This window comes from Meleagris gallopavo, chromosome 5 (genome assembly GCF_905368555.1).
Source record: "Meleagris gallopavo chromosome 5, MGAL_WU_HG_1.1, whole genome shotgun sequence".
Lineage (NCBI taxonomy): Eukaryota > Metazoa > Chordata > Aves > Galliformes > Phasianidae > Meleagris > Meleagris gallopavo.
The window spans coordinates 58,530,424-58,545,390 of NC_139408.1; the positions used below are offsets into that span (position 1 = coordinate 58,530,424).

At 44.8% G+C, this 14,967-nt stretch overlaps 1 protein-coding gene across 3 annotated transcripts in view; it reads right to left on the minus strand.

Moving 5' to 3' along the window:
- The window catches only part of FANCM (FA complementation group M), a 58,785-nt gene that overhangs the window by 28,839 nt on the left and 14,979 nt on the right, over positions 1-14,967 (minus strand). For all 3 annotated transcript variants that reach the window (XM_085225972.1, XM_085225971.1, XM_010712173.4), the window contains exons 5-11: positions 8,373-8,504; positions 7,727-7,859; positions 6,211-6,339; positions 5,546-5,641; positions 4,089-4,273; positions 3,036-3,242; positions 176-407 (exon numbers count right to left, since the gene is read on the minus strand). In XM_085225972.1, the coding sequence (XP_085082098.1) occupies positions 176-407; positions 3,036-3,242; positions 4,089-4,273; positions 5,546-5,641; positions 6,211-6,339; positions 7,727-7,859; positions 8,373-8,504 (1,114 nt within the window). The remainder of the gene's footprint in view (positions 1-175; positions 408-3,035; positions 3,243-4,088; positions 4,274-5,545; positions 5,642-6,210; positions 6,340-7,726; positions 7,860-8,372; positions 8,505-14,967) is intronic.

Consider the following 14,967-nt stretch of genomic DNA (forward strand, 5'->3'; position numbering starts at 1 on the left):
GGAAAAGAAGGCAGCATCAAAGCAGAATAACACAGCTGAAAGGTTACAGCTGTTAGAAGGGCACTTCTGCTCTAGACCCAAACTGATGCGAGCAGGCACTTTTGATATGCTGTAAGATAACAACATGATATAGCAGCTTGCAGAGTGCTTACAGAAAACACCATAATCCTCTTACCAGTGACACAGGAGAAGAGAGCAGATTTATGGTGGAGAGAACTAGGTCTCCCTCTGGAAAGCTTTCTTGAATCGTTTGGTTCGTATTTTTCAGCAGTAATAAACATTCGGTGCAGCTCTGGATTTATGCCTTCTGGAATCATCCGTGGGCTGTGCTGGTAAAAATGGAGCATTTTGTTTCCTGAAATAGCCTTCTGGATGTTTCTTTTGTTGGAATGGCTTTGATTGTAAGTCTGTAAGAAAAAGGAAAAGTCACACGTTGCTGAAATGCACAGGGCTTGATCAAAAGCAAAAGAACACCTGAGTGCCTGTGAGGTCTTCCACAGAGCAGCAGGGGTTGGAAGGGCTCTCTGGAGAACACCTTGCTCAACCTCCTGTCAGAGCGTGTTGCACACATGGGCATCCAGATGGGTCTTGAACATCTCCACAGAATACTCCACAACCCCTCTGGGCAGCCTGTCCAGTGCTCTGCCACTCCCACAGGACAGAAGTTCTCCCTCGTGTGATTATGGAACTCCTTGTGTTTGGTAATGCATTTCTATCACCAGCCTTTTCCCCCCTCAAATGCAGACAAAACAAATCACGATGGCCAGTTAGGTCAACAAAACGCTGTGTTCAAGTTCTTGACCCACGAGTTCAGGGCTGGCAGCATGCATCCACACCATGGGAACCACAGCAGGGGAGCAACAGGATTTGAAGACAACAATAAAGCAGTACAGTTCTACAGACAATCTGATAATGGTCAAAAAATAGCTTGCAAGTCCTTTTAATTCCTTCTTTTTTAAAAACTTCCACAATAACACACGTAAGTCAAATTAAATTTGAATTATCATCTCTTCGTACCTATGCGAGACGTGCAAAGAGTAAGAATTTAAGAGGTACCAAAGAACAGTGACTGTTCTCTAAATTGCAGACATGCCTTAAAACTCCTTAATACAAATAAGACAAAATCCAAACACAACATGCAGCTTTTTACATTCTGTCAGACAGCCAGAAGTAGGCACAACGCTTGCAGGAAATACAGCTCTTGCCTGGAGGAATCTGCAATCTGCAATAGATACAGGGATGATGTAAACTGGATTACATCAGAATGAAAGGAGGTCAAGCAAATTAAGGTATAAAGTCATTAATTAATATCATACGTGCTTCAAGTCCTTTTAATTACACTGCCTTTCATTGCACAACTGAGAAACCAAGACGAGAATGGAGAAACTAAGGCATGAATCCAGTCCCCGCAGCACATCTCTTGCCCTTATACATTGCTCTGAGCACTGAAGCTGGAACCTGGAAACCAGGGCTCGAAAGGATGGACACAAGGAGATGCTCCCTGAATAAAACTGGAAGGCGTTAATGGTGAGCTTCATTAAGCTGCCCACAGGCATTCTGTTAAATGCTGGGATCCCAGCACAGGTTAAAAAAGTTGTTTTATGGAACAAAGTTTGAGCAAGATTTTTGACTAACACAGGAGAACTCCGTAGAAATACAACTGCTTAAAGGAAGCTTCAAGGAATTTAAGGGATTATATCAATATCCCATTAGAGAGTGGAACCTTCAGTCTTCATAAGCAACATAAGAAAACATCTCTTTACAAATACCATTCACCTCCATTTTAAACTTTCTTCCTTTCAAATAAGCTTCCCCCTTTCTCCCTCCTCCCCCCCCCCGGATTCTTTTGACCAATTAAATTCCAGCTACCTACAAATTTAAATCAGATCCACATTGTTGATAGGAATAGATCAAACATCAGTAAGACACTGAAACTTGGGCTTTGCAATTAGCTTACACAGATCTCAAACTTCACCTTCATGAAAGCCAACCCACCTGAGAACCAGGCAAGCAAGTAAACAAAACTGAACAACAAAGAACAAAATCCATTTTCAGCCAGAACGGTGATAAAGCCTACGAATGCCTGGCATTCAAGATGATGTTGCAAGATGAAAACGTGAAAGTGCAGCTTCATTTTATATTGCAACCAATCTAACCAAAGAGAGCTGTCCAAGAGAGCTGGCAAGGGATTGCCAGGCTTCCTCCCACCTAAGCACTACTGTGTCATCTCGGGTCCCAAACCTGTGGTCATGCAGCTGTGGGCTGACCCTGGTCAGGCTGCTGGTACAGCTGAAGATCAGTTCCCAGCTCTCAGCTTAGCTCTCCCAGGTACATTTGTTTCCCAAGGGGCAGCCGGCACTCAGAGAAGATTAATTGTACTCAGAGTTGAGTGCTGAGATTCAGGAATTTAGCAAAAGTAGATTTCCACTTAAGCTGATCTCTTCAGACCTCATACGCAAGCTGCTGCCACTAAGCACTGCTCCGAGAGCGCGGTGCGTCAGCAGCTCAGAGCGAGGCGCTTCCAGCCCCGGCTCTCAGCACCGCATTCTCGTCTCTTCCACAGTCTGTCCTGTAACCTTGGCAAAAAAAATACCACGCTTTCTGCATCTCAGTTCATCATTTACAAAGTAAGCACTTTTAACAACAAAGGCTTAGAATCACACAGTCATTAATGTTGGGGAACAGCTCCGAGATCCCCAAGCCCAGCCCACCGCACCGTGCCCACTGCCCACATCCCCACAGCTCTGGAACACCTCCAGGGATGGTGACCCCACCACTGCTGGGCAGCTGTGCCACTGCAGCACCGCTCTCACAGAGAAGAAATTTTTCCTAATATCCACCCTGAAAGTCAAAGCTCTTAGCACCGAGAAAGCAGGCACATTTTCTGCCGTACGCCGTAGGCCACGATACCTTCCAGCACGGTCAAACAAGACATTGCTGAGAGCACTCCCACGTGGCCCAACTTCTAACACAAGCACTCCGTTCCAATCCCGAGGCCCCTCGTGTCCCCCAGTGAGGATGAAGCTCACACTCACCCGCTCCTCGCGCCCCTCGGTGAGGATGACGACGACCCGGCCCCGCCGCTGCCGCCCTGTGCGGCCCATGCGCTGCACCAGCCGGATGGGGCTCTTCTGGGCATCAAAGCAGATGATGAGATCGACTTCCCCAATGTCCAAACCTTCTTCTCCCACGCACGTAGACACCAGGGTGTTATAGCCACCCTCACGAAAGCGTTTTACCACCTGAAGAAAGGAATGGATTTCACAAATTAGCCTGGAAGCCCCTAATGCACGCTTCCAGGTTTAACCAGATTTTGAAAAAGAAATAAATTTATATTTTAAACCTACAAAACTCAGTCAGTCTTTCCAAATGTGTTGATTTCTTCATTGTGATCAAATACCACACACTAAGACTATCAGTGCAGCCCTTCAATTCTAAAACAAAGGACATAAAGAACACCTTATTCTGACTCTAACCATGGTATTTTTCTAAAATTGATCTTCCAAGCCTTACAATTGTTTTCTTAAATTTTGCTACATCAAAACTTAAGGATACATCTTATTTTCCTATGTATGAGGAAAAAAAAACCCTAAAGCAAGTAAGTATTTATGTTTGATCATAGAATGATAGAACGGCCTGGGTTGCAAAGGAGCACAACGCTCATCCAGTCCCAACCCCCTGCTATGTGCAGGTCGCCAACCAGCAGCCCAGGCTGCCCAGAGCCACATCCAGCCTGGCCTTGAATGCCTGCAGGGATGGGGCATCCACAGCCTCCTTGGGCAACCTGTTCCAGTGCATCACCACCCTCTGGGGGAAAAACTTCCTCCTCATATCCAACCTAAACCTCCCCTGTCTCATTTTAAAACCATTCCCCTTGTCCTGTCACCATCCACCTTGTAAACAGCCATTTACATTCTGTTTAGTGAGTGTAGTGTTGGATAATCTGAAAGCAACTGAACCACCTAGGAATTTACCAATGACACCTGACGTCTCAGTCATCACCACGCAATCCAGATTAATAATAATATCTTCATTTATACAATTAATATTCCTTATAAATACTTCCAACTGCAAGTTTCAGCTGATACCTCAAGCTGCTCCTTTTGGGTGAAGCCCTTTGTGCTCTTTCCTGTGGAGTGCCCAACAAAAGTCATCACTCTAACAACTGGGCTGAACCGGGACAGCATTTCTGCAATTTCTTGCACACTATCCCGAAATGATGAGAAGATCATCACCCTGGTGTCCACAGATGTGCTTCCAGACGTGGTTTGATCTGTTTAATTAAAGAAAGACAGAAAAATACTTCTATAAATGATACAAAAGCAATGATCCCCCCAAAAAACAGAGGACATCCCACAAGTCACACACCCACAGCTCTCATCTGATTCAACAATTAGAAGATACACTTCACCTATATGGCATTTCGATTTTTCAAATAAATTTTCTTTCAACAAAATTCTTTTTAAAATAACTAAAAAAAATCACCAGTTAAATAAATTAAAAAAAAAAATCAATAGTGGTAAAAACAATTAATTATGAGCCTTTCAGCCTACTTAGGCTAACCTTAAATTCCCAGAAAATGCTCCCAGATAGACCTGCTCAAACAATTCCACTCTGGAATCGAAGCAGCATTCAAATTTTGGAGAATTTGCACCAACTATCGTGAGAATGGCTTATGTCTGAGGTAATGTTATTAATGCTATTTTGAAAGGCTCAAGTTTGGTGGCAAGTATCTTGAAATAACATTAAAGATGCCTTCTTTCGAGGAGCATACAACATGACTTTGAGATGTCACTGAAGTGTCCAGAGCAAAACAAAGCTGGGCATAGCAATGAACAGCAGCACAGCAGTTGTCCAGCACAGAGCATGGAGCAGTGCAAGGGATGTGTAACAGCTTTCTGTGACTTACTGCCCCAAGCCACACCTGCCTCTACAGCACAGGAACCCCATGACAGCAGAAAGGTTCAAAACTTTCCCTTGCTCTCTTACTCTGTTGCTTCTGAATGTTCTTCCATCACAATCAGCTGTATCTCCCAGCTCAGTGGCAAAGATGAGCACTGCTTCAAAGCAAAGGCAGAAAGACCTGCACCTGTATTGGGTTTCTTAGCAAGGTGCCTTTAACCAAAAACATATTCTTAATGCTACACAGAGACAAAATGTGCCTCCTAGACACTTCACTTTTTAGTATTTTATTTTAAAACACATAGGGGTACCTTTAGAGCGCAAGTCTCAGCAGCAAGACAACAACAGCATCTTTCCTACTGTGACAAGGTCAAAGCTGTCTCCCTTCAAGAACTTCAACTGCATTTCAATGCTCTATTGGAGTTCATCAAATTTCTTATGAATATCCATCAACAGACCAGGTAATTTGCACTGAAACACAATCTACAGCACAATACCGGAGCCAATTAATTTACTTAGCACAGCACCCACCAGAACAGCCTACAAGAAATACCTGAACAAATGAAATCAGTAGGCACTTCTGTTCATTTCTGTCAACAGCTTCAACTGTTCACTCCTTTTTCTTTGAGCTGTCAGTACTTACCAGAACATCCCCGGGACTTGAAGTGCTCTGTTACTATTTCCTCCAATTTCTTTAATTTTGGATGACTGTAAATAAATTCCTTTTTATTTTCAGACACTGAAAAAAAGACATAAAGCAATTAGAGATATAAGTGAAGCTGCCAGAACTATAAAGATTCAGTGAAGTTCATTTTCTCCTGCTACAGTTCTCCAGTATCATAGAATCATAGAATGGCTTGGGTTGGAAGGGACCTCAAGGATCACCAAGCTCCAACCTCCAAGTCAGGCATACAGATTCCTGATGCCTACACTCACTGCATTCACCTAGACAAAAACTGAAGTGAGCTACTTACTGAAGTATGTTTGTTAAAGCCAGTTTTTTAAAGCATGCTGTTATCATGTCACAGTCACAGTGTAAAAGGTGTATAGCCAAATAATAATATTACAACCTTTTGTTTTAAATCAAATTAAAAACTTCAAACACACAGAACTCATGAGAAGGTAGCTAAACCCACTGAGAGATGGGAAACACCATGAGGAGTCTGGAGAAAGTGATCTCAAACAAAGAACACTACAGCCAGGTATAACAAAATGCATAGCTTCCTGCATCTACAAACTGTGCAGAAATACTCAGTGTTTCTGTTAAACAGAAAGTAAATATCCTGTCCCTAAAGGGGAAACACCAACCTGTTCTACTCTTGTGAAGATTTCCATTTGCTGAAGTCTGACACACGTCTGAAAACATGTCTGTCAGCTGCTGGTACAGCCTCATGAAGTCCTCATTGCGACCAAGTTCATTCTTTGTACGAGTTAATCCTGTGCAAAAGAAGTTATAACACCTCAGCATTCAGACTCCAGAGCGAATCTCACTTTTCCAGTCCAAAAGATAAACTTCTCAAAAGCAGTGAACTCCTTTTCCTATCTTTTCATAAGTTAGCTTAGGAAATACAACAAACGTTGTTTAGAGTCGGTATTTTCTCAGGGAAAATGCCACTGGAGAATTGAAAGATGAAAACTATTTGTAGGAACAGAAGCTGGGGTCCCTGGGTAAACTGAAAGCTCCTACCTCAACCATTCAGCAGGAGGAAAGCCGTCCAGAAATGCTGTGTTTTTTTTTTAACTAATTGACAATAAAGAAACCTAGTTTAAAAGCTCAAACTAACAAACCAACAAGTTTCTGGAATGACTTTCTGACAGTGCAGAAAAGCAAATGTACAAATCCAGAACAGAAAAACCAGTTACTAGGAATATTTTCTCTCTGTCACCTTTTAACAGCAGACATGAATTTAAGAATCAAGGAAGCACATGAAATGCTCCCCAGCACTAACAGGAGCTCTGTACCATCACAGAACAACAATCTGAAATCAACTGTAAAAAGGTCAGAAGCATAAAATTCACAAGGAAATATATTAGCACACACATACCATAAATACACATTCTGCAGACATTCTATAGTATGTGATGTGCACTGCACACCTTTGGGTCAGACACAGGACAAAGCAGTGCCGTTTTAATTAAGCGGTGCTTTGGGCAAAATGCTGTCTAAGCTATCCCAAGCTACACGGCCAGATGACACACATGCAAACGAGAACAAAGCAAGGGACCACAGAGCTTCATCTCAGGGCATTTTGCACAGCTGAAACCATCCCTTCCCTGACACAAACTGCAGTTTGACACTGCCGAGTGGAAATTTCTCCTCTCAGCAAAGATGTCAGTACCAAACCAGCTGCAGCTTCATATCTCCCTTTGTGAGATCCTGCACAGCTGGGATAGAAATTCTAGTGTGATGTACCCACATTTATAATCTTCTGGCAAAGGTGCTCGAATCATGCATACACTTTAAGTACTTCTGCTACAGGGGGAGCTCAATATTGGGGGAATTGCTTTACCAAGCAATTTTGGTTTAAATTGCTTAGCACTTTATCTCTGCCTGTCCTGAGATATTACTGCCTCTTAGTTTGTTTTTTGTGCCTTATTTTTTTTCAAAATTACTGCCATGCATGCACATGCTTTCCCAAGTATACTCCATCTGTAACACTGAGTTAATGCAATTCCTATGGGGTCAAAGGAAAAACAAACACCAATTAGACTTGAAACCCACTCATTATATTAATTGATTTGTACAAAGCTAGCAAGACAGATGAGGTAAATTAATTGAGGAGCAGTGGGAAAAAAAGGAAGGATGCTTCTGAAGACAGTTCACCTTTTGATCCATCCATAATTCCACAAAGGTAGATGAATAACGATCGCGCTCCCATTTGCTGCAGCAGCTCATAACCATGATATAAACTGATACAGAGCGCAAAATCTCCTTCAATTACGCCTTGCTGCATCCCCTGTGAAAATAAAACCCACTCATCATTAAATTAGGGAGATGATAAACAGCAGGAATCGTACTGCCATTCTTATAACAAATACGAGATGAGCGTCTGAGCAACAGAGCCGAATAACAAAACGATGCACTGCGAGCGTCTGCCTGCCCAGACCTCCAGCAGGAGGTTACAGGACTTGGGCACTCAGTGACAACGGACAGAAAAGAGGTGCAGTAATGTCATTTTGAGGGGAAAGTGCGACTTTGGTCATCGTGAACTACAAGGCAGTTTCTCAAAACCATCCCAGTTTAGAAAAGTGGTTCTTCTCTTTTTAACTCTCCCATAATAGAATCAAGAACGGTGGAACAAGTAGGCCTGTTTTATTCCAAAGCTAAAAACAGAATGTTACATTGGAAATGTAAATACACCAAAAAACCTCATAAACTCTGAAGTGTTGCTTTTTATTTACTACTTTAATGTTTAACTAAAATGTTTAACTTCTGTATTTAATAACACGAGATAAATGATGACACTCACCACGTTTTGTGGAGAAGGGTTTTTTCTGTACTGATCTCTCGCTAGAATTATCTGGTACTTGGTGAGGCTGGGAATGTCCCGCCTTGCTAAAACCCCCATTTTGATCAGGCGTCCAGCAAACGTTTCCAGCACCTGCAAACAGAAGTATACAAGACACGTGAAGGTTAAAGATGTTCAGCCTCCTTCAGTAGCTTTATTTTTACCTCTCTTGCACAATAGGATGCAAATCACTCATTTACTTTACTTGAAATGTTGAATTTTTCATAACCAGGTGGTTTCAAAGTAACTTGTTAGTGTACCAGACACAACCATCACAGAACTACCACAGTGCAGTTCCCGAAGGATCCGTGCCCGCCATGGCAGCTCCTCCACGTGCTGCCAACCCACAATGCTCACAGCAGCACCAGCAGACGACCAGCCCTTGGAGGTGTGTGTGGCAGGGGTGGGAGCAGAGGTGAGCAACAAGGGACGAGCAGAAGGCAGCCGGGCCCAGAACACAGGCTGCCCTGCTTCCCTCAGCCAGCAGGCAATTTATTTTTACACATCACATGTACCTGCTTTCCACATTGGTGAAACGAGGGAGCTGACCTGCACTAATTCACCGTAATCTTGTTTTTCCTCTTTGTTTTTCAGCCTCATGCGGCCAGGACTTCTTTATTTATTTCTTTATATAGACTTAGCTTTGCAGGAGCGCTAACTGTAATAATTGGAGTAATCAGATTTGTTCTACAGAATGACTTACAATCCATCAGCCCGCTTGGCGAGCAGAACCCAAAGCACCTCGCTGTACTACGGCACGACGACACGCCTGTCCACAGGCACCCTGACCCGTGTGGCAGCAGGCAGCCCCTGACAGCTGTGTACCTGCACCCGGTGCTCCCCTGCTCTGCTGCAGCCTGCCCCAGCTCAGCACAACCACAGCACAGACCTGCAGCCTGACAGCCCCCAACCCCTGTGCTGCTTCTCCCAGCCTGCTGAAAATCGAGTCCGACTGAACCAACGATGACAGCTCCCTCTTTCAGGCTTCACGCAATGCTGACTTCAGTATGTCTGCAGTTTCTGAAGATGAAATACCCTAAGATGAAAACAAAAGCCATTTTAAACTGTGATGCATGTTTGAACACTAAGTAACAACGCTCCATTCGTCCTCTGCACGCGTTTCATGCTGTGCTGGGTTTTCAGAGCCCATTAAGTTGCACAAATATTATTAATATCTGCACTATTCATACACCGTCAAGCAGCAGCATTTACTTTAACTGCTCCCTGCTGCTTTGGCTGTTTTCATAGTTTGGTGCTGCCTCAGCTTCTTGCTCTGCATATGGTGCCTGCATGGCACGAAGAGGTAAATCCCGAGAAAAGGGAGAGGCAATGATTGCCACCACAACTCCAGCGGTATTAATCCCCCAAAGAAACAAAAAGCACACAGAGAAAGTTGATAGGGCAAAGGAAAAATTGTGAAAGCAGAAGCTAAACTGAGAAAACAACGCGCTGGGGAATTTCCATGCTGCTGGCTGTGGGCCCACAGCTCTTTCAAAAACAACTCTCTGCAGTCGGCAGCTAAGCGGATTACAACAGATAAAGGCTGCTGAGAAATAATAGAAACACAGCCTAAATTCCAAACACCGGCGCACCTCAGGCTGCCCCGGGCCTTCAGACAGGAACAGCATAGAATCATAGAATTGCTCAGGTTGGAAAAGACCTTAAGGATCATCGAGTCCAACCTCAACCCAACCATCCTACCCTACCTCTAACAGCCCACCCCTAAATCATGGCCCTGAGCACCACATCCAAACGGTTTTTAAGCACATCCAGGGATGGTGACTCAACCACCTCCCTGGGCAGCCCGTTCCAATGCTTAACAACCTTTTCTGTAAAGAAACTTTTCCTGGTATCCAACCTAAACCTCCCCTGGTGCAACTTGAGGCCGTTTCCCCTCATCCTGTCACCAGTGAGAAGAGACCAACCCCGCTCTGCTGCAGTCACCTCTCAGATACTGGCAGAGAGCAATAATGTCTCCCCTCAGCCTCCTTTTCCCCAGACCGAACAGCCCCAGTTCCTTCTGTCTCTCCTCATAGGCCACGTTCTCCAAGCCCTTCCCCAGCCTTGCTGCCCTTCTTTGGCCCTGCTGCAGCACCTCCATGTCCTTTCTGTACTGAGGTGCCCAAAACTGAACCCAGCACTCGAGGTGAGGCCTCACCAGTGCCGAGTACAGGGCAGGATGACTTCCCTGGTCCTGCTTACCACACCATTCCTGATCCAAGCCAGGATGCCAGTGGCCTTCTTGGCCACCCGGGCACAATGCTGGCTCATATTCAGCCGACTGTCCATCACTACACCAAGGTCCCCTTCCATCAGAAAGATAAAATGTAGAATATACATATATGCACACATATGTATACATACACACACACAAAGGCTCCAAGAAGCCTGAACTGCTCCCTTTTTTAATGGGATAACCACTGGCACAGCCCTTTTTTTGCTCCCATCAAAAGCCAAGCAGCTCAGTGATAAGAACACTGGAGATGCTTAGGATCAAGCTTTGGTCTCAAGTAGCGAAAATGGGATCAGCCTCTGAACACAAAAATATTTACTTAGAAAAGAAATTAATGCTTTAATTAAAAATTAAAGCCCACATGAGTATAATATCTCTGCGCTGGTTTGTTATTTCCTACGCTTGTTGCATAACTTTTTTGGTTTTTAATTTCCTATTAATTGTATTTTTATGTTTCCTCTCTTGACCTGGTTTATAACATGCAAGAAAATCATATTGGCACTGTTTGCTCAGTGTCCAATTTAATCATCTTCTGCAAAACAAACCAAGGAAGACTATTACAAAAGACAGCAGGATCCAGGCACCTGGAGCTTCAAAACTAACAGGAACAGTAAACATAACCTACTTAGAAGAGATACAGAAACAAGCACTACTCAGAGTGATTGCTTTTATCTGGTCTCCCTACCTTTACTTTTAATTGAAGAGATAATACTTCTGGATTAGGTCTCCTGAACCTTTCCAAAACATTGACATGTTACATTACACTCATTTAGATGAATTTCTTGCTAGGACTAATGACTTTTTCCAGCTTGCTAAATGCAATTAAAACAGCTGACAGATTTACTACCAGTACATACAAGGCAGCCGGTGAAGTTACCCATGCTGCACTAAAACTGCCAAGAACACAAAGGTTTTGGCAGAACAAGAACCTTCCCAGCTCCAGCCCTGCCAAACACAGAACCTACACGCAAGGACACGAGGCTGCAAGGTGTGATGGAGAGCTAACATCACACCTTTCCTGTGTGGGAACATCAACGTGTCCTACATCTGCACACGGCCTAATGGGACACGGGCCAGGCAGCTTCACAACACACCTCTGGGTTCGTTGTGCCCCACACGAACATTGCACTGCTCAACTCTCAGCTCTGGAGTAGCAACTTTTCAACAGAGTGAAGAAAGAAAAGAAGGAAAGAGGAGGTTTTTCCCAGGTCCAGACCCCACAGTTCTCAGCTGGAAAGCTGGCTGAGCAGTGTATTTGTCACAGGTCTTCAGGGAAGGGTTCTGGTCCACCATGCTGGTGGAGTGATTTTGTAGGAAGGTGAGAAGGCAACAGGGGTCTTCCAATAGATCCAGGAAAGTGCTGGAGATCTGGAGCATTCATTCCTTTGTTTTAGGAACAAAACTAAAATGGGCTGTGTTTTACAAAGTGTGCTGCCCTGGGAGGGGTAACCCTAACAGCCCCTAAAAGTTCCAGCAGGAACTGTGCACCACCTCTGCAAACTATAACTCAGCTTCAAGTGGAAGAGCCCAGGGCCACCAGCAGCACAGAGCCCCAAGGGGGAGACACAGAGGGATGGGGCAGCTCACACACTGCTCACCAGCTGCAGAGAGCCCGGAACTCCCTGTACACAGCAGAACAGCTCATTGGCAGTCTGGGGAATCCTCTCAGATCATAAGTACAGCACGTCAACAAAGAGGACAATTATTAACATAAAAAGGTGTGGGATTGCAACAGAAGATGGCTGAGGAAGGCACAGGAGCTGGTGCTGTTTGAGTTACTCTCCCGTGTATCTCAGAGCCGTGACAAACGATCAGCAAACTCCAACTATAAGCGAGAAGAGTGCATGTAAGCTTTGTGCTGACATATTCCTATCTCCCTGAAAGCAGAAATACAGAAGCAGGGACACAGAAGGGAGCGGTGTTTTTAAGATGATCTTCTAATTCTGTAAAACCAGTACCAATCAACAGATAAAGCATCTTTACTCCTCTCAAAGTTTCTTTGTCACGTTGATGCTAATTCATAAAATCACAGAACGGCTTGGGTTGGAAGGGACCTCAAGGATCATCAAGCTCCAACCCCACTGCCGTGTGCAGCGTTGCCAGCCACCAGGTCAAGTACCAGACCGCATTGCCCAGGGCCCATCCAACCAGGCCTTGAACATCTCCAGGCATGGAGCACCCACAGCTCCTCGCCATCCTCTCAGTGAAAACCTCCACTGACATCTAGTCTCAACCTCCCTTCTTTTAGTGTAAAACCGTTCCCCTTTGTCCTATCACTGTCTGCCCATGTAAAAAGTTGACTTCTCTCCTTTTAGTCTCCATTTTAATACTGGAAGGCTGCAGTGGGGTTTCCCCCAGAGCCTTCTCCTCTCCAGTCTGAACACCCCCAGCTCTCAGCCCTTCTCCATAGGAGAGGTGCTCCAACCTCTGAGCACCTCTGGACCCACTCCATCAGCCCCACATCCCTCTGTGCTGGTCCCAGGCCTGGATGCAGCACTGCAGGTGGGGCCTCACAAAGGCAGAGCAGAGGAGGGCAGCCCCTCTGTTGGTGCAGCCCAGAGTGCAGTTGGCCTTCCAGACTGCAAGTGCACACTGCTAGCACAATCTTCTATTACAACGTATTTCACTTCTTAACAGTTATAAAAAAGGCCTACAGTTTGTACTTTTCAATTAATTTCACTGAGAACATTTTTCCTCTGTTACTTGAGAGGTCATAAAAAGAAACGGTATTTCTATACGGATCTGTAGTTCAGTAAATGGCATCACTTTGCACACAACAGAATGGATTGTATCCTCAATCTGCAAGGCTGAATATTTGTTCTTCTTGTATATACAGAGAAATAACCCTCAGGAAAACACCAGGAATGCAGCACTAACAAAGCCACCAAGATCCAGCAGCTACACACAACATCAGTAAGTTGCAGGAAAAAATAAGCCAAAAAAAAAAAAAAAAATCAGCTTTGTTCAGCTCCAGGAATAGTCCTGTGCTGCAACAGCACCCAGACACAGACCATGGCACATCTTCAGCACTCCATCAGGCAGCCCCTTGTACAAAATTACCAGGCACATCACAAAATAAAACCAAATGAAATAAACAAAGAGCAGATCTTTGAAGGAGGATCTTAAATTCCTACCAGCCTCTCTCTTGGAGCAGCCACTTACCCTCCAAATGATGCCAGAACAAGGGTAGGAAGTTTTCTGTTACAAAGCATCAAAATCATTTCTGCAGGCTGAGGAGGAGCCTCTGCACACTGAGCCCAGAAGTCAGCCCATCTTCAGAGCACTGACTAGCTGGGAGTCATCTCAGCTGCCACGATTAAGTTGTAGTAATTCAACTTGCCCAACCATGCAGAAATTCCCAATCCTCACAAGTGAAGTTGGTGCTCGTACTGCACTGAAGCACTGTTCAAGACGTTACCTGTGATGTGGATGGATTCATACAGTGACCTGTTTCATGATACCCACCCGCAGCCAAGCAGCTGCCCCACGTAGGAACACCTGGATGAACGAAGTCTGATAACTCCCACAGCTCAGCTCCCGTCAGCATGTGCTCCATGAATCCCGTGATTCTGCACATCAGGAGCTGACCATGAAATCATATCACCAAGCAAGGCTGTCAAGGAGACAACCTGCCTCGGCTGGCCACCTTTGGCTGGCAGAAGGAACGCACCACAGAACTGATTTCAGTCTGTTCTGTGCCACTGGGACCAGTGAACTCCTGCTCCTAAGGCAATTAATACGTTGTTGGATCAGGTAACGGAGCCTGGGAGGGAGAATTAAGTGTCACATCTCACAGACAACAGCTACATCCCCGACCCACGTTCTCCTTCTCCCACAGGCATCTCAGCAGTGTATGGGAGAGATTCCTTTCCTTAAAGAAAAGTGAAAGGCCCATGGCTTCCCTTTTCTGCCTGAGACAAAGGGAATGCAATTCATATCTCACCAGTGTTGGGAACCAAAGAAAGGCAGCTACAAACAGAGCTGCAAGCTCTGCACAGCCCACAGTCAGGTCCAGCTCTGGGACAGCCTTCCACATTCCGGGGAGCTGTGTGCCTTTTCCTTTTCACAGTGTGATGTAGCTGTCAAATCCCAAAGCTGGATATTCAAGCACAAAATGACTCTCAGATTTTGTGTGCAATCAGCTTCCATTAACGCTGCAGGAACTCCTGAAAAAAATGATGGATGTGCCTGGAAAGGTAAGGGAGCAGGGAAAGGAAAGGAGTTGGGAAGGGAAAGGAAAGCAGACAGGAGAGAGAGAGCAGCTGGAAATGGAAAAGAGCTGTGAAAGGAAAGAAGCAAAAAGAAAAAGAGTGGAAGGAAAAG